The sequence below is a fragment of the Chrysochloris asiatica genome, unplaced genomic scaffold (genome assembly GCF_000296735.1).
Source record: "Chrysochloris asiatica unplaced genomic scaffold, ChrAsi1.0 scaffold00439, whole genome shotgun sequence".
Lineage (NCBI taxonomy): Eukaryota > Metazoa > Chordata > Mammalia > Afrosoricida > Chrysochloridae > Chrysochloris > Chrysochloris asiatica.
This window is the reverse complement of record NW_006408957.1, coordinates 244,176-262,799: the sequence shown is the minus strand read 5'-3', so window position 1 is coordinate 262,799 and position 18,624 is coordinate 244,176. Positions and strand designations below refer to the sequence as shown.

Sequence of the window (18,624 nt, the reverse complement as noted above, 5' to 3'; positions counted from 1 at the left end):
TCACTTCACACCTCTCCCTCCTTTCTCTTCACTTCACACCTCTCCCTCCTTTCTCTTCACTACTTCACAACCACTGTCCCTCCTGACTCCAGTACTGCGTGCTCTTTCTCCGGCTTTAAAGCTTTGTTGGTTGGGGGTCTTAACTTCCCTGGCGCCTTCTCCTTCCTCGGACCTCTTCCACCCACACTTTCCTGCTGCTGGCTGACTGTCCACAGGATTGGACAGAGAGAATGGAATGTACACACATGTAAGTTTGCATCTGCGCTTGTTGGTGGTGTCTTAGCTCGCTGGGCACCAGGAAGCCCTTGGGTGGGGCCCAGGCTGTAGTGGGCAGTGATGAGTGACCACCTTTGTCAGGACAGCACAACCGTGGGGGGGAGGGTTACACTCTTGCCTTCTGCTCTGTGCTCACAGTCAGAGTCCCAAGTGTGACCATCCCAGCATGTGAGCAGTGTTGGGTGTTTTATGATACATTCCTGTGTGAGGACCCCCACGGTTCTAACTGTGTTAGAGCAGCGTCAGGCATGCAGGCGAGCAGCAGCCTCGGTGGCATGTTCTGTGGGTGCAGTTACAACTGCTCGTCTCCACTGCTGTTGACAAATGTGTGAAAATCAGAGTTAGACGTAGCAGTGCCGGAGACTGGTAAACACAAAAATCTTCAACCACCCCAGAAACCCCCCGGACTTGTAGTGTCAGAGGGAAACTATTTACCCTTGTGAGGTCAGGAGGAACAGCTGTGAGAGCACGGAACCGGGTCAGCATAGACTTGATGTGACCAAACTGTTGGCCATGGGCCTAGAGGGAGGGGTTGGTCTGAGTCCCCCACAATTGCTGCTTCCTCCATGAATTCTGCCCAAGGCTTCCAGTATGTCTGGTCAGGGCTGGTGCCCGGGGTTCCGTGGTTGCTTGGGTGACATGGTGCCTCCATTGTCATTGGCTCCAGGAGTGACTGGAATTCTGTGGTGTGCTTGGAACTGCTCCGTGGGTGTTGGGGTGCTGGTCTGACTGGGCTGTTGGTGACCTCTGAGGTGAGGTGCCTTCTCCTGCGTGACTGTGACTCAGTGGGCCGAGACTACCCGGTGTCTTGGTATGTGGCTAGGACTGGGCAGGCTGCCTGTTCATGGGGCCTGCTGAGGACGCCTGCCTGCCTGTCTGTCTCCCTCTAGTGAACCCAACCTGCTGGTCCGCGCCTGCAACCAGCTGGGCCAGTTCCTACAGCACCGGGAAACCAACCTGCGTTACCTGGCACTGGAGAGCATGTGCACACTGGCCAGTTCCGAGTTCTCGCACGAGGCCGTTAAGACGCACATCGAGACCGTCATCAACGCCCTCAAGGCAAGTTCCTGCATGGGGTCTGTGCTGGTGTGGTGGGGGTTGATTGTGCTGCCCACCAGCTGGCCATTGACCCGCCTCTTCATCTCCCCAGACGGAGCGAGACGTGAGCGTGCGGCAGCGGGCTGTGGACCTACTATATGCCATGTGTGACCGCAGTAATGCCCAGCAGATTGTGGCCGAGATGCTGAGCTATCTGGAGACGGCTGACTATTCCATCCGTGAGGAGATTGTGAGTCCTGCTAGCCGGAGGAGGGCTCAGTTGGCTCCCAGACAGAGACTGCGTGCAGGGTCCCTGGCAGCAGGTCTGGGAGTCTCTTTCAGTTTCAGCATGGTTCTGATGAGACCCCAGCCGGCCGGCTGGCGCATGCTTGGTGCCTGCTTCCCCCTGACTGACCGTGTGTGAGGGCTCCGTGTGTGAGGGCGGCTGGAGCGGCCGTGGCAGTGGCTGTGGCCCTGCAGTAGCCTGACTTGAAAGGAGCCACCTCTCTATTTGCAGCTGGGATGGGACTTAGCAACCTTAGGAAAGCTTTTTCCTAGCTGCCTCTGTGGGAGCCAGTGTGTCAGCTGCAGCTCCTTGAAGCTTTGTGGGGTGACAGTGTCCAGTGTCAGGCTCCTGGCCCCATCTCCAGGTGCACAGGCCTTACAGGTGTGCGGACTGTAGGAGGCTGGCGGTACAAGTGACTGGTACCATGGGGCTTGCCCTTGAGGGACAGCAGCCAGGAACAGGCTGGGTGGGGCAGCAAGGGGCAAGGATACCTGGAGAAGGGCCAGGAACAGCATGTGAAGCTGTGGAGAGGAGAGCGTTTCAGGCTGGGGAGTGGGGGAGTTCTCAGGTCAGCAGTATTTGCTCCCTTTACATGTGGAGGGTCGAGTGTGTCAGGTCCCATCATCCCTTCCTGGGTTCTGCCGAGGGATCTGGTCTATCGGTCTAGCTGGCCAGTAGAGGGGTCAGAGCCCGGAGCCCATGTCCTGTGAAGGAAGGAGCTGGCCCTGCTCGGAGAGATCTAGCCAGGAGACAGCGCTGGTGGGGGTTTTGTGGAGGGCTGCCGGCAGGCATGGGGAGAGAATGCCTGTGGCCTATGTGAAGGTAGGAGTAGAGAGGAGCAGCCGGTGGTTGCTGGGAAGGGGTGTATATATGTGGGGATCATGCTGGGCTCTGTGTCTGTGGACAGAGGAGGCAGATGTGGAGGCCCAGAGTGCTGATGGGGGCAAGGGGATGGAGGAGGAGACTGAGGCACTGAGGAGACAGAAAGAAGGTCCAGAATCGTGGCTGCTCTGTGTGTTGAAGCCAAGATGGGAGGTGGCCCGAAGTGTGAGGACATCGTCCCCCTGGACCGGCCTCTTATCTGCACCTCAGCTCTGCCTGCCTGAACCTCCAGGACTCTTCGGGAGTCTGCAGTGGGCAATGCTGAGAAGGACCTTTCTGTCTGTGCAGGTGCTTAAGGTGGCCATCCTGGCAGAGAAGTATGCCGTGGACTACACGTGGTATGTGGACACCATCCTGAACCTGATCCGCATCGCAGGTGATTATATCAGTGAGGAAGTGTGGTACCGTGTCATCCAGATTGTCATCAACAGAGACGATGTACAGGGCTACGCCGCCAAGACTGTGTTTGAGGTGGGTGCTGTGGGGTGCAGGGTGCTGGGTGAGAGGCAGTTTGTGGTCCATGTTCCTGGGGACTGCGGGCCCAGGTGGCCTAGGCCTCTCGTCTTGGCTCAGTGCTGTGCTAGTAGGCAGTGGGGGTCTCTATGATGTGGGGAGAGGGAGCAGCGACTTTGGACCTTGGGGTACCCATGAGGGTCTGACATTCACTTGCCCTACTTGAAGCGTCGGTCAGCCCAGCGCTGCCTGTTGGCATTCTGCTGGGGGTTTTAGGAAGTTCTGGGGCAAGCATGGCAGTGGCATGAAAAACAAAGCCCAGCGGACAGTGGGCTGAGCCTTTCCCCCATTCCTTCTCAGAAGCACGCACCACCCGGCCTGGCTCCCTGGGCTCTGAGGCACCGGGGCCGGCTCACTCCCTCTCATGACTTTGCAGGCTCTCCAAGCACCAGCGTGCCATGAAAATCTGCTCAAAGTGGGCGGCTACATCTTAGGGGAGTTTGGAAACTTGATAGCAGGGGACCCAAGATCCAGGTAAGAGCCCTTGTGGAAAAGACCAGTCGGAGTGGTCACTCTGATGATGGCCGCCCCCAGCCCAGCTCACCCCACCACGCGTGCAGGAGGGGCGAGTAGATGTGGACTGTGTCCTCCAGGACTTGTCAGACCACCAGGGAGTGTGAGCTTGCCTCTGTAGGGAAGAAGAGAACCGCCCCACTCCACACCCCCTAAAAATTTGGAGTCAAAGCCTTCTTTTGGACTTACTTATATCTTGAGGGGAGGGAACACTATAAAAACCATTTTGTTGAATGTTGTGGAGAACATACACAGCAGAACATACAGCAGTTGGTCGGTTTCTATGTGTGCAGTCCAGTGACATGTCTCCTAGCTCCTCTCCCAGCAACAGCCAGTCACTGCCCCTGAGCTTCCTGTCTCCTCCTGAGTCACTGTTGTCTCTTTAAATCCATTGAGAGAGTTGTAAAGAGAGCCCCGTGCTCCAGGCCCCGTGAAGTGGAGGGAGTTAGAGCTTTTGGTTTCTTTTAGGCCATAGACAAACAAGGTGGGGATTCTGAGTGGGCGGTGTGGTACACCCTGCCTCCCTGCACAGAGGCTTGGGCGCTTCTAGGAGGGGACGGGGAGAAGCGGGGAGCTAGGGTAAGCACATAGGTGAGTGGGGGGCTGCTGCTGACTGTCCCCTGCCTGTCTCTGCCCCTGCAGCCCCCTGATCCAGTTCAGCTTACTCCACTCTAAGTTCCATCTGTGCAGCGTCCCCACCAGGGCACTCCTCCTGTCCACGTACATCAAATTTGTGAACCTCTTCCCAGAGGTGAAGGCCACCATCCAGGACGTGCTGCGCAGTGACAGTCAGCTCCGGAATGCTGACGTGGAGCTGCAGCAGCGGGCTGTGGAGTATCTACGGCTCAGTACCATCGCCAGCACCGACATCCTGGCCACTGTCCTGGAGGAGATGCCCCCGTTCCCAGAGCGCGAGTCCTCCATCTTGGCCAAGCTCAAGAAGAAGAAGGGTCCTGGCACGGTGACAGACCTGGAGGGGAGCAAGCGGGAGCGGAGCGCCGACATGAACGGGGCTGCTGAGCCCGCCCCTGCCAACACCAGCGCTGCGGTGGGTCCCCAGGGGCACGGCCATGTGCAGGGCTATGGCCTAGACGGAATGTGCACCCCTGGAGCCCGCAGTGACTCCGGGCTCCGAGAGCTGACTCAGGCTGACAGGGCCTAGCCGCTCATGCCCTGGCAGGATACCTTGGGTGGCTGCCTACTGCCCGCCTGCCCACCAGGAGCTCTCTGCAGTGAACCCTAGCAGATCCCCTGTTGGTGTGAGGTGGTGAGAATGTGTATGCATAATGAAAGTAAACTTTGGGGTTCTTGTTGGAAGATGTGTCTTGGCCCCCTAGAGTGTGAGCACAGGGGCCTGCCCTCCGCTCTTGCTGCTGACCCCATGGCCTTGACACGCTCCATGACTTAGCCATGCACATTCCTGCTTTTCCAGTGAGAACAGCACAGCGGGCAGGGCTCTCTGTGCAGGACACCAGTCCAGGGAGGGAACTCTGGTACCATGGTGTGCTGTGCTTCTGTGCAGGAAGATGGCCTTGGTGGCCTGGCCTACCAGATGCTTGCCCTGGGGCCCCTGATGCTCCTCAGTGTCCAGCCTTTCGTCAGACGTCCCTTTGTCCCCTACCTCTGATGTGGTGTCCTCACGAGAGGGGCTCTGTCAGTCCTGACATTTGCTCGCTCCCCTGGGCCTCCTTAGCAGCTGCTGGTGCTGTCCTTCGTGGTGCTTGCACTGGGGTGGGTGAGGACTGCCTGTCTCTCTGTGTGTCCTCCTCCCTGCTGAGACCTCTCATAGGGGTGATTTTCAAACCCTGCTAGTGCTTGAGACTTGACTGTGTGGCTCCATGCTGCAGCTCTGAGCCAGCGCTGAAGGGTCAGGACGCTGGGTACGGCCTAGAGCAGAAGCATGACACAGATCTCAGGGGCTCTCCACCGCTCAGTGCCCTGACCCCCCAGAGGGTCGTCTCAGCTGGTAGACAGGTGGACTTGTGTGTGATTGGTGTGGGACGGTTAGGGCATAAGGCTGCTCGTGACTGTGCCTGACATCCCGATACCAGTAGGAAGGCACTCGGTGCAGGTGACAGGCGGTATTGGGTTGGCCTCATGGCTTCTGGAATCAGTAAGGCCATGGCTCAGCCTTCAGGGAAAGCGATGACTTTTGCATTTTTGCCATGGGTGGGGCGTCAAGCTCCCTCTGTCCTCTTTCCGGGCTCTTTGAAAGGAGCAAACTGACGTTCAGGCTACCATACCTCAGCCCCTTGGTGCATGGACCTAGGGCCATCAGTGACTTTTTAGATTATTGGATCCGTGGTTTCAGCAGGTGAGATGCCAACAGGTGGGACTCTGAGGAAAATGCCCTGAAACGCTGTGTTGTGGGTCTGAGGTAAACACTCCCAAGAGACTGTTCTGTGACTCTAGGAAAATGCCCTTGAGGAGGGGGTGTCTTGTAGTCTGAGGAAGATACCCCAAGAGGCTATCCTGTATGTCTGAGAACAACACCCATGGCTCTTAGGAAAATGCCTTTGAGAGGCTGTCCCATGGGTCTGAGAGGGTGTGCAGAACAGAACAAAACACTGCCCAACCCTATACCATCCTTACAATTGTGGTGAAGCTGGAGTCCATTACTGACGCCACCACATTAGTCCATCTCGTTGGGGGACTTCCTCTACTTCCCTGACCCGCCACTTTCCTGAGCACAGATGTCCTTCATCAGAGACTGGTCCCTCCTGATAACATGTCCAAAGTATGAGAGAAAGTCTGGCCATCCTTGCTTCAAAGGAGCACTCCGACTGTCCTTCTTCCAACACAGACCTGTTTGTTCTGACAGTCCATGGTACCTTCAATAGTCTTCACCAACACCGAACTCAAATGCATCAAGTCTTCTGCCAGCTGCATTATTCATTGTCCAACTTTCACTTGCAGATGAGGCTATTGAAAATTCCATGGCTTGGACCAGGTGCACCTTAGTCCTCAAACTGACATCTTTGCTCTTGAACAACTTTAAGAGGCCTTATGCCGCAGGTTTCCCTAATATAATAAGTACATCATTTGATTGCTCCACTGCTGCTTTCATGAGTGTGAATGGTTGATGTGAGGAAAATGAGGTCTTTGACAACTTCAGTCTTTTCTCCATTGTTCATGACGTTATTTATTGGGACAGTAGTGAGGATTTTTGTTTTCTTCACACTGAAGTGTCATCCCTACTGAAGGCATTAGTCTCTGAAGTTTAACAGTAGTAGTTTAAATCCTCTTGGCTTTCCCTCCTCAAGGTTGTAATATGTGCATATCACAGGCTGTTACTGAGTCTTCCTCCAATCCTAACATGTCAGTCTTCTTCATACAATCCAGTTTCTTGGATTATTTGCTCAGCATACAGATTGAATAAGTATGGTGAAAGAATACAACCTTGGTACACACCTTTCCAGATTGTCAACCATTCAGTGTCTCTTTGTTTTGTTTGAATGACTGACTCTTGGTCGATGTACAGGTTCTTCATGAGCACAGTGGAATGTTCTGGAATACCATTTCACAGTGGTATCCATACCTTGTCATGATCCACACAGTTGAAAGCCTTTGCGTAGTCAATGAAGCACAAGTAAACAGCTTTCTGGTAGTCTCTGTTTTTAGCCAAGCCAAGCCAAGATCCATCTGACTTCAGCATTGATAATCCCTAGTTCCATCTCTTCTTCTTAATCTCGCTTGTTTCTGGCATTTCTCTGTCCACGTACTGTGACAGCTATTTTTAAATTATCTTCAGCAAATTTTACTTGTATGTAATATTAATGATATTGCCTGATGATTTCTGCATTCAGTTTGGTTACTTCTCTTTGGTATCGGCTGGCCAGGTAGCTGTCTTCCACATTTCCTGGCCTAGATGAGTGAGCATCTTCAGTGCTGCATCAGTTTGTTGAAAGATTTCTAGTGTCGTCCATCAGTTCCTGGAGCCTTGTTCTTTACCAGTACGTCAGTACAGCTGAAACTTCTTCCTTCAGTACCATTGGTTCTTGTTCATACACTACATCTTCAAATGATTGAACATCAACCATTTCTTTTTGGTACAGTTTCTCTGTATTCCTTCCATTATCTTTTTTATTTTTTTAAATAAATGTTTTTTTGTGAATTATGTGATAGTTTTCATGGGAGAATATTAGCTTCACATTCATCCTGTTGTATATCATTTCATTGCCAGGATTATAATCCCCTCCATGCATCATCAAACAACCAAAGGGTATATACCCCGCAAGCCTGCCCCTCGGTTGTCAGCATGCAGCCCCTCTCCCTCTCTGAGGCTAGAGTCCCCAGCTGCTCCATCTCTCCACGTCATCGTCTCTGCCTCCGTCTCTGGGTAGGGTCCTGCACTCCACTCTTCTCCCTTGATGGTTCCAGGGACCTCAGCTCCTGGACTACAAAGTCAATCACTCCCCTCATTTTGTTACAAAATGTCTACCTTTACATTTCCAACCCTCACAGTCAGTCCTGATAGCAGTTATTCACTATTGTACCACAAGAGTCCTATCCCCATCTCTTTTCATCAGCCCCGCCCAGACAGGTTGGATACTACTCAGTGGAGATTCTACCTTCCTCCGCATCCTCTGGATCTAGGCTCCCCCATCTTCTTTTGATGTTTTCAGCATCATTCAATATTTTGCTCGAGGTTGGGTTGTTAAATGCCTTCGAGATGATTCTGACTCATAGTGACCCTGTATAGGGTTTCCGAGGAGCGGCTGATGAATTTGAACCACCAACCTTGCGGTTCAACTGACTTTTCCATCCAGTGCTTATCCTGCAATGCCACAGTATTACAAGTCAAGGTTTGAATTTTTTCTTCAATTCTTTCAGCTTTGAGAATTGCTGGCCATGTTCTTTTCTGGTTTACTAACTCCACATCTGTGCACATTTCATTCTAATACTTGACTTTCTCTTCTTGAGCTGCCCTTTGACATTCTCTGTTCAGCTCCTTTACCTCCTCATTTCTTCATTTGCTTCAGCATCCCTACACTGGAGAGCAAGTTTCAGAGCCTCTTGTGACATCTCATTTTGACCTTTTCTTTCCTTCCTGTCTTTTTAGTGACTTTTTTTGCTTTCTTCCTATCTAATGTTCATTTTGCTTTCTTCTGTATAATGTCCTGGTCTTTGGTCACTAATGGTTAGTGTATCAAACTTGTTCTTGAGATAATCTTGAAGTTCAGGTGGGATATGTTCAAGATCATATGTTGCCTCTTGTGGACTTGCTTTAAGTTTCATTACCTTCTGCCTGAGCTTGCATATGAATGTTGGTGGCCTGGTCCGCAGTCTTCCTTCCCGGCCTTGTGTTGGCTGATGAGATGGAGCTTTTCCACCATTTCTTCCCATACATGGAGTCCATTTGATTGCTGTGTATTCCATCTAGTGAGGTCCATGGAAATGACCCTTTTATGAGTGTGTTCTGTGGCTCTGAGGAGAGTGTCCCTGAGAAGCTGCCCTGTGGGTCTGAGGAATCTGTCTTTGGCTTCAGTTCTCCAAGCCAGCAGAGAACCTGAGTTGCTGTGTAGATAGGCTGGCTCTTGTGTGTTCAGTGCAGTGCCGTGCCCGGGGGGTATGGGTGGGATGAAGCAACAGATGATAAGCAAGGAGCCACAGGACAGAGGGCAGGCTCTCCAAGGAGTCCCAGTGCAATGCCAACTGCAGCCCGTAATCCCTCCATTTCCTCACCACTGAGTGTGTGTGGTGCTAGCTGGGTGCCCAGTGAGTGGACAGAGTGGGACCCAGGACACCCAGGGAGCAGATGTGACCAGAGCAGGGAGGGAAGCTGTTGTGCTATACAGGAGGTGGCTGAGCCACTGACATTTTGTGTTCCATCCTAAAGTTTAGTCGTGAATTGTATTGTGGCATTTTCTTATGTCTTTTGCCCAGGATCACAAAAAACCCGTTATTATTCCCTTTTTAAAGAGTCTGTTCTGTAGATTTTCTACCTGCTTTTTCTCCATAATTAGTGATTGAGTTCAGAGTTCTCCTAATTGTGACGTTACTTTTCATCGACAGCAGACCGCAGTGCACAGATTTATTTCTTAATTATATGTTTCTTTTTTATTTCTTTCAGGGCAAAGTGTTTTTCAGAAATATATGTATATATATACATTTCTTTTTTCTTTTTCTAAGTATTTATTATGATTTGAGTGAAAGTTTACAGGGCAGATCATTAACATTCAACACATCATACACTTTGTATCATTACAATGATTATAATCCCTCCGTGTACCATCAGTTAACAGTATTACTCTGTGTTCATTTTAGCTCTTTTTTTTTTTTTTTAAACACTCAGGCATATATAATACTTTAAACCACCAAAGGGCACATTCTGCAAGTCTGCCTCCTGGCCACCAGCCCTCAGTCCCTCTCTTTCCCATGAATCTAGAGTCCTCAGCTGCTCCCTCTCTCCATGTCCCCATCTCTGCCTCCATCTCTGGTGTCACTGCTTCTCTGGCTAGGGTCCCGCATTCCACTTGTGCTCTTCTCCCTTGATGGTCCCAGGAGCCTCTGTTTCTGGACTATAAGATTAACTATTCCCTAGTTTTTGTTACAAAACCTCTACTTTTACAGTTGTGACAGTCACAATTAGTCATGATAACAGTTACTCACTATTGAATCAAAAGAATCTTATCCCCATCTCTTTTTACCAGACCCGTCTAGACAAGATGAAAGCTATTCAGTGGTGATTCTGTCTTCGCTTACACACTCTTAAACTAAACTCCCTCTTGACAACTTGTAAGCCAGTCACTTTGTGTCTTTATCACCCCTCATTTTAGGTAGCCAGTGTCTAAGTTGCCCACCTCTGTCTACCTTGTATACAGAGGGAATAGCATTGCAGAACTGTATTTTCCATTCAAGCAACATTTGTGAAAAATACACAGACTGTTTTTTGAGTTGTGTGAAGTTGTGACTAATTGTGCAAGCTTCCGTATAGGGTGCGCTCTGAGGGGCAGCTCTGAGCCCTGCAGTACCTGTTCTGGGGCCAGTGCTTGGGAGCTGGCCCTGGGGGCTGTGGATGTGTCTACGGTGGGAGGTGGTGGGCCTGCTGAGTGGGGTGTGGAGGCTCCATGTGCCTGGGAGGTCGCTGCTAATTTGTCCTTTTCTCTCTTCTAGTCTACTCCTTCGCCGTCGGCTGACCTCCTGGGTCTCGGGGCTGTGCCCTCCGTCCCTACAGGCCCCCCACCCTCCTCTGGTGGTGGCGGTGGGCTGCTCGTGGACGTGTTCTCGGACTCGGCTTCGGCAGTTGCGCCTCTCGCTCCCGGCTCTGAAGATAACTTCGCCAGGTAGTGGGCTCAGCCTTGTCAGGTGGGAGGGCCACGCCTCTCCTGTGTTTCACCCCACCCCTGCCCCTACCTGTGTGGGCTGTTGGTTTCCAGTAGACACAGTTTCCCTGAAGGAAAGCGGCTCCAAGAAGCCAGTGTATGGCTCTAAGTTGTGTCTGTCTGTAGTGATGTTTGTTGCGTGACGTCAGCTGGTGTTCTTTACGGGTTTCACACTCTCTGTAGCGGGATTCTGTCTGTCCCCTCCGCCCTGTCCCTGTTAGGCTACACTGTTGTCGCTTTACCGGCCAGCGTATGCCATAACATCTCCATTCTGCCATGTGCCACCTGTCTTGAGCCTGTCTGCTGTCCTGCCAGCCCACTTCCTTCTCAGTTCTGTTCATCACATGGACTCTGCGCTTTCTTTCCTGCTTGCCCTTGGTCCCCATCTGGTCTCCTTATCCATGTCCTGTGGGCCACCTCCCACAGACCCTTCCAAGATGAAAGGAACCTTTTACCTCATTATTTTGAGGTTATAGTAGAATACTGCTTGAAAAGTTTCCCTTTCTCGGTATTCACATTACCAGGAATTCTTACTCCTGTGACTTCGGGAAAGGTGCATTTAAAAGTTGCTTTGGGTTGGTATTAGTTTTCTGGCTGAGCACAGGGGTCTTTAAAACTGCTGGGTGGAGAATGAAAAGAGCTTCAGAGAATCCATCCGGACTCTTGGGTTGGGGCAGCTAAACATCACCAGGGGGCGCAGGGCCTGAGCATCCCTGCCCCAGGAGTATGACACCCTGGCATTGAGGCCTTCCAGGGGCTGCCAGCACCTTGTAGTGATTGTCAGAGATACAGCCCCGCTGCGTGGGGCCACCCACTGGGCAGGAGAGTACCTAGGAGACTGTGTGAAATTGACATAGTCCTTGCTTGCTCCCCGTGCTGGCCAGCATCCGCTGGTGGCTGTGGCCCTGAGTTGCTTGGCTGCCCAGCAGAAGGGCCAGAGTTGGGTTGGTGCAACTTCCATCTGGCTGCCAGGCTGCTTGGCCTCCATTCGGTTCCATTTGCCCATCCATAAACTTCAGCCTCAGAGGCTAAGCCAAAACTCTGGCCACTCGCCTGGTGTCTGGACAGTGTGCTGCTGAGACTGAGCTTGGTGGTGCTGGGCGCTGTGGCCCGGCGCTCACAGGCAGCCTGCTCCTCTCGGCTGTGGTGAGTGCCAGGGCAGTGGCAGCACGTGGCATGAAACGCTCTGGAGGAGCACTGACCATAGAGAGAGAGGGCAGCGAGTGAGCAAGCGGTGAGCCGGACACGAACCGAGCTGTCCTGTCTGTACTAACTGTTCCTCTTGCGTCTCTGTTGCTGCCTCCTTTGTCTTCTTTCTGTACTGCTTGATCAGCCCTGACCTGGCTTCCACTGAGGTAGTTTCTGAGGAGCCCGCTGAAACTGTGCGTGATGCCGATGAACTTATACGCAAGTAAGCACCGCTCGCGTCTCTCCGGGCGGGCAGTGGAGCAGCGTGAGAGCCGAGTTGCAGGATCGCGTCAGCACCCATGACTTGAGGTCTCAGGGCACAGCATCCGGGCCACACATCACTGTGTCCTTTCCACACTACCCGGCTCCCCTCAACCCCCATCTACCAGCCCCAAGTGCACCCTGCAGAGGGTGCCAGTGTCCAGTAGGACCAGCGGGAATAGAGGCAGCCTCGTGTGTGTATGTGTGTGTGTGTGTCCCTGCGAGCCCAGGGTAGATGGGCGCTGAGGGCCAGCCTGGGACGGGCCCAGAGTGTTCCAGAAGACAGCGTGGGTGTGCGGGGCTGTGCTGCATCCGCCCCAGCCCCGGGGTGGGTGGGCACACCGCGATGCCTCTGCTGTGTTTACCCTGGCGCCTCAGTGGAGCTGGTCTCTGCTTTCAGAGGGTGGCTGTGAGCGACACACACCTGTTCTGTCCCCCAGGTTCGTCTGCAAAAATAATGGTGTGCTCTTTGAGAACCAGCTGCTTCAGATTGGACTAAAGTCTGAATTCCGGCAGAACTTAGGTACTTGTGTCTGGGAGGGTTACAGAGTAGGACGGTGTCTACCCCTAGCTCTGCTGACAAAGCGGTGCAGCCACCGCATCACTCACGACACGCTGCTCTGGAGACACACTTGGGGTTTTCAGACCCGATCAGAGCAAGTGCTAGGGCTCTGGGGCCATCTGGGGCCATGGGACCAAACCCAGGACGCTGTTTCTGTTCATAATGGTGGGAGGGTGATGGTCAGTGCTGGTCCCTCTCGGAGTGTTTGAGGCTCACCCACCAACATTCTGAAGGCAAAGGAGCAGCGTCATTTTCGGTGTGTGCAGTGTGAATAGGGTGGCCAGCTCTGTGGGCACCAGTGTGGGTCTCCTTTGGGTCAGGCCCCCGGGGGGCTCCGGACGGTTACTCATGCCTGGGTCCACATGTGCAGAGTTGGAGGCTGGGAGGGCAAGGTGGGTGCTCTTACTTCCAACTTAGGCGTGCTATTTTCAGAGCTAGAAAAGGTGATTGTTAAAGAGATCATAATTTAAATTTTACTGGGGGTCGGGGACTCTTTGTTTCTTTCCACAGTTGGTATTTAGGTGAAGTAGGAAATGATGTGTGTGAAATAAACGGTTTTCCTCTTGTTTCCCTCTAGGTCGGATGTTTATATTTTATGGTAACAAGACTTCGACACAGTTCTTAAATTTTACACCAACGCTAATCTGCTCTGATGGCCTGCAGTCCAATATCCTTGACTTTGAGGCCTCTTTGCCCTCAGACACACAGAAGCATGGGGTCTGCTCTAGAGGAGGCTTTTGTACTTTATGGTGCTGATCATCAAGGCTAGGTGGAGTGGGCGCTGCTGTGAGGCCCTCACCTACCCGGCCCTGTATGGGGGTCTGGGCGAGTGAAATGAGTGGCGGGGTGCTGTGCCCTCGTTCTTGAGAGGACGCAGGGGGCTAGTTAGCCTCCCTTTTCATCTTCCTCCCTTCTCCTGGGTGGTCATTCCCCACCGCTCCCCTGCATGCTGGCTCCCTTTCCTGCCTGTGCCAGGGGGGGCTGGCTGGGGAAGGCTGCTGGTGTGGGGGCACTCTCTGTGCACCCTTTTGTAAGTACTAAGATGTCGTTAGAACGCTCTCCAGCAAATACAGGGAAGAGTGCATGCCAGCTTTTTGGCGATGTGCATCCGAGTAGGACTCCAGTGGTGGGCTTTCTAGAAGGTGATAGCTAAGCGAAGTCTTTCTTCTGAGACCCCTGTGGGTGAACTTGAACTGCCAGCTTCTTGGCTAACAGCCAGGCTCTAAGCTGTCGGTACCACCCAGGGACTCCCACTCCAGGGATAGGTCCACCCAATAAAATTGGGGTGAAAAAGAGCCCCACAGGCAGGGGAAGGTGCTCTACCTATTTCAAACCTTGGAGAAAATGCACATGTGTGAGCAGACCACCTTTCTGAGTGGCTGTACCACAGGACAGTCACTCAGTGCCCAGCTGTTGGGTTAGCTCTGCTGTGGCTCTGCTTCTTGCTCATAGCGACCCCGTGTAGAGTTTCGGAGCCTGTAAATCTCTTTGGGACCAGAAAGCCTTATCTCCCACGGAGTCGTTGGCGGAGCTGACCCTTGTGACGAGCCCAGCGTGTAGGCCACAGTGCCAACAAGGCTTCTGAGTATCTCTATTGAGAATCAAGCCCGCCATCAGGGGTGGCCGCTCTGGGCCCTGTGGGGATGGCAGAGTTTAGCAGTGTGACGTTGGCTCAAGGAGGGTGCTGGAGATGTCTGGTGACGGCAGTTGTCTGGGACTTGCCCGCTGTTGGAGCCTCCATCCCCCGTTCTCTGCTGCTGCTTTCTGCTAACAGCGGCAGTCCAGGCCGCAGCCTTGTCATTGGTTGTCATGGAGTTGGCTCTGGCTCGTGGTCAGTGAGGTTGGCGGTGTCACTCTTAGTGTAGAGTGTCACGAGGGGTCACCACTGTGCTGTCAGTACCTGAAGTCCTTAACACACACCTACATCTGAACCTGCAGACCAAGCCAGTGGATCCGACGGTGGACGGGGGTGCGCAGGTGCAGCAGGTGGTCAACATCGAGAGCCTGTCCGACTTCTCTGAGGCCCCCGTCCTCAACATCCAGTTCAGGTGACGAGCTGCCCATGTAGGACTCTGTGGAGCCCCAGGCAGGGCAGGGCCATCGGCGGTGGGGGTGTGGGGGAGTGGGCATTGTGGGGCACAGTGGCCCTCAGCTTGTCCTTCAGATCTCTGCCCACCCTGCAGGTGCCTGTGTGACCAGGACTGGCTCCTCTTTTGGGCCATTGTGAGAATCGTGAGAATGGCCATGGCCACCTTGTCCAGTGCGGGTGGCTGGCCCCTCACAACCTTTGGAGAATACAGGGAGAGCGTGGCCTGAGTGTGGTGCCACCTGGAGTGATGGCTTCAGACCCAGACTGGGAGCCGCAGTTGTCTTTCTGGTCCCCTGACAGTGATCCTGTGTGCTGCTGTGGGGTGACCCGAGGTTCCCTTTACCTGTCAGTGACTGCAGCCAGTGTAGACCCTCCCACTGGACTTTTATGTGGCATGGATTTTGGAAAAGCCCATTTTTCAGCATTGAAAATAGCAGAGAATTCCAGGTTATATACCTTTCGGAATGTAGGAAATTACATGTACACGAGCTCTTGTTCTATTTTATATGCAAATTTGAATTTTCTTCAGTGTTTTCATGCGGGGAAAACAGTGGAAATGACACAGGAAATGAAACAGACACAATTCCTGCTTCCAGGAAGTAGGTGAAGTAGTGGTGAAGGTCCCAGAGAGTGACCCCCTCCTACCCTCATCCTCACTGACACAGAATGGAAATAGGAGCTCTGAGGACAGTCAGGCATGTGACGCCCTTGCCAGGGTGACCGCCCGCCCAGCCCTGAGTTGGTGGGACGTGCGTGTCCCTCTGCCAGCTCAGTTGAGTTCCAGATCACCTCATTTTGCACTTAGGTATGGGGGAACCTTCCAGAATGTGTCCGTAAAGCTGCCCATCACACTCAACAAGTTTTTCCAGCCCACAGAGATGGCATCTCAGGATTTCTTCCAGCGCTGGAAGCAGCTGAGCAAGTGAGGGGGCTGGAGTGGTTACGTGGCCTAGGTCATGCTCACTGTGGAGCCGCTGTGGACAGAGCTCACGGGCTAGGTCATGGTCACGTGGGGCGAGCTCATGCTCTCTGGTTTTGTTCCTAGTCCACAGCAGGAAGTACAGAACATCTTCAAAGCCAAACACCCGATGGACACGGAAGTCACCAAGGCCAAGGTGTGTGCTGGCCCAGGGCACCCCCAGGCCTTGGTGGAGAAAGCTCTGTCCTGAATAGTTCTGGGCCTTTGCCCTCTGCTGCCCTGCACATGTCCTGTTTCCACGTCTCTTCTGGCAGATTATTGGGTTTGGTTCTGCGCTCCTTGAAGAGGTCGATCCTAATCCTGCCAATTTTGTGGGCGCCGGTATCATCCACACCAAAACCACCCAGATAGGATGTTTGCTGCGCCTGGAGCCCAACCTGCAAGCCCAGGTCAGGTCATGCCAGACCCCCTGAGCGCAGGCCAGGGGGACAAGAGGGCTCGGTGTGCGTTGTGGAGAGCTAAGTGTTCTGCAGACTCCTCCCCAGCTGTGCTCAGAGCACCCCACCCATGTCCCCTGCCCCCCACCTGCTAGGATGTCACGTGTGTGTGCACCGTGTGCCCACTTCTGGCATCAGTGTGCTTTGCTCAGTGGTGTCCTGCTAACACTGTGTTCGCTGCTCCTCTGTGTGCCTGTGCTGTGGCCCTACAGAATTTGTGACCATCCTTAGCCCCAGCTCCTGGACAGCCCATTCTGCCAGATAGCCTTCAAAGCTGCCCAACCACATGCAGATCCCCCTGCCCCTCCTGGCCCTGTGCTGACAGACGGGACAGTGCCCGTGACCCGCCTTGTCCTCTCTCCCAGATGTACCGACTCACAGTGCGGACCAGCAAGGACACCGTCTCCCAGCGGCTGTGGGAGCTGCTGTCGGAGCAGTTCTAGCCCCCGAGGACAGCCAGCTCGTCCCTGTGTCCCCATCTGATGGTCGTCTCCACCACCATCCTGTAGACACGTGTCCTGGCCTGGACCCCACAGCCCAGCACCTCCTGCTCCCCTGCAGACCTGCCCCGGGCTGTGCGTCTAAGAAGAGGTCATTTTCAGACAGCAGGTCCCACCCCGCTGAGCCTGCACATTAAAGGGAAGCTGACCTGGGACTGGAACTGGAATGTTCTGTTGTGGTCATCAGAGCCCTGGTCCCTGGGCCACAGTGCATTTGTGAGTGAGAGGCTGGGCTCTGAGGATGGCCGACCCTTGTTGCCAGGAGTGGAGCGGAGGACACCTTGTGGGCACACATTGCCTTTGGCCTCAGGTGGGGCAGCTGCCCCCAAGGTTCTGTTGCAGCCAACACTAAGGGGTAACTTCTCTGGGGCCGGTTTTAAAATCTCTCAGTTAGAAATGTCTGTGTTTGTAATGACTGTTGGCAAACCACATGTATCCTGGCTCGGTTCTCGTTTGTGATTGCCTCGCCTCAATACCAGTGCTCTGAAAGGGTTGTGTCACATGGTATCACTTCATTGGAGCCTGTGTGTGCGTCCCGACCCACTTTCCACTCACCTGCCTAGCCCGAGTGTCTCATGGGGGCCACATGGGCAGAACCAGGCTCCCACGGGGTTCCCCAGAATCTGTCTGTCCCAGCCTAGTAGGGGCCGGATTTCCCTCAGAACCACTGTGTTGTCAATGAGCAGTGCCCTGGGCAGGGCCTTGAGGCCGGAGCTGTGTGGGCAGCGGAGGGCCCAGCAGAAGCCTCTGGAGGTGAGAGTGCTGAGGACACGGGGCCTGTGTGTGGCACGGGTGCGGGGCCGTGCTCAGGTGTGGCCACTGCTCTGAGGAGTAGGTGGGGCAGAGGAGGTGTGTGTACAGCCCTGCCTCGCTCTCGCCTGGTTTTGTCTGTGGACCCACAGCTGGCCCATGTACAGATGGCACTGCCCCTGTGTCCCTAGCGGTGCTACAGACGATGGTCACCCTGATGGTGCACTCGAATGACTCTGTTAGTGCGTGGTTCTCCTCCCCCAGCTCCAGGGGCAGGCCAGCCAGCCACGTGAGTGCCATGCCAAACACATGCGGTGTGGCGTCTCCTCGGACTAGAAGGCTCAATGCTATCCACAAGGTTCCAGGGGTGCCTGGGATTCAGCACTGACCCCACCAGATGTGGCCCCACACAACCTGGAATGCTTGCTGCCACCCAAAGTCACAGGTCACGCAATCCAGGTGCCTCTGAAAGTGACGTGGTGACCTGCCACCAGTAGCCAGGTGCTCTCAGGCTGCCGGCAGGTTCTTCACAGCCTACCTGCCCCTTGGAGCCTCTACTCCAAGATGGGGGTCCCTGTTTCAGCCAGGACTAGGTGTACAGGGGAGTTGAGAGGCCCAGACTCCCCACTGGAGGGGAGGGCAGCTACAGAGGGGCCGAGCGGCCCACGGGTATCAGCAGTGTTTGGCCAATAGGCGAGCAACTCACCCTGGAGTCCTCTGCATGGACATGATGTTTTAGGAGCCATCGAGTCGGTACCGACCCATAGTGACCCTATGCACAACAGAACGAAGCACTGCCCAGTCCTGGGCCAACCTCACTACTGTTGCCACGCTTGAGCCCATTGATGCTGCCACTTGGCCAATCTATCTTGCTGGGGGTCTTCCTTTTTCTCTCACCCTCCACCTTACCAAACATGATATCCTTCTCCATCGACTGGTCCCTCCTAAAAATATGTCCTAAGCATGAGAGACGAAATTTGGCCATCCTGGCCTCCAAGGAGCACTCTGGCTGCACTTCTTCCAAC

The 18,624-nt window shown here is 53.8% G+C and overlaps 1 protein-coding gene across 2 annotated transcripts in view; it reads left to right on the top strand.

The window, feature by feature from the left end:
- AP2A2 (adaptor-related protein complex 2, alpha 2 subunit) overlaps nucleotides 1-16,792 on the top strand; it is an 86,386-nt gene extending 69,594 nt beyond the window's left edge. For both annotated transcript variants that reach the window (XM_006876971.1, XM_006876970.1), the window contains exons 9-21: nucleotides 1,167-1,335; nucleotides 1,427-1,564; nucleotides 2,771-2,953; nucleotides 3,372-3,469; nucleotides 4,151-4,556; nucleotides 10,625-10,794; nucleotides 12,723-12,805; nucleotides 13,422-13,511; nucleotides 14,769-14,892; nucleotides 15,739-15,855; nucleotides 15,979-16,048; nucleotides 16,167-16,301; nucleotides 16,715-16,792. In XM_006876971.1, the coding sequence (XP_006877033.1) occupies nucleotides 1,167-1,335; nucleotides 1,427-1,564; nucleotides 2,771-2,953; nucleotides 3,372-3,469; nucleotides 4,151-4,556; nucleotides 10,625-10,794; nucleotides 12,723-12,805; nucleotides 13,422-13,511; nucleotides 14,769-14,892; nucleotides 15,739-15,855; nucleotides 15,979-16,048; nucleotides 16,167-16,301; nucleotides 16,715-16,792 (1,861 nt within the window). The remainder of the gene's footprint in view (nucleotides 1-1,166; nucleotides 1,336-1,426; nucleotides 1,565-2,770; nucleotides 2,954-3,371; nucleotides 3,470-4,150; nucleotides 4,557-10,624; nucleotides 10,795-12,722; nucleotides 12,806-13,421; nucleotides 13,512-14,768; nucleotides 14,893-15,738; nucleotides 15,856-15,978; nucleotides 16,049-16,166; nucleotides 16,302-16,714) is intronic.
- Nucleotides 16,793-18,624: the final 1,832 nt, after the last annotated feature.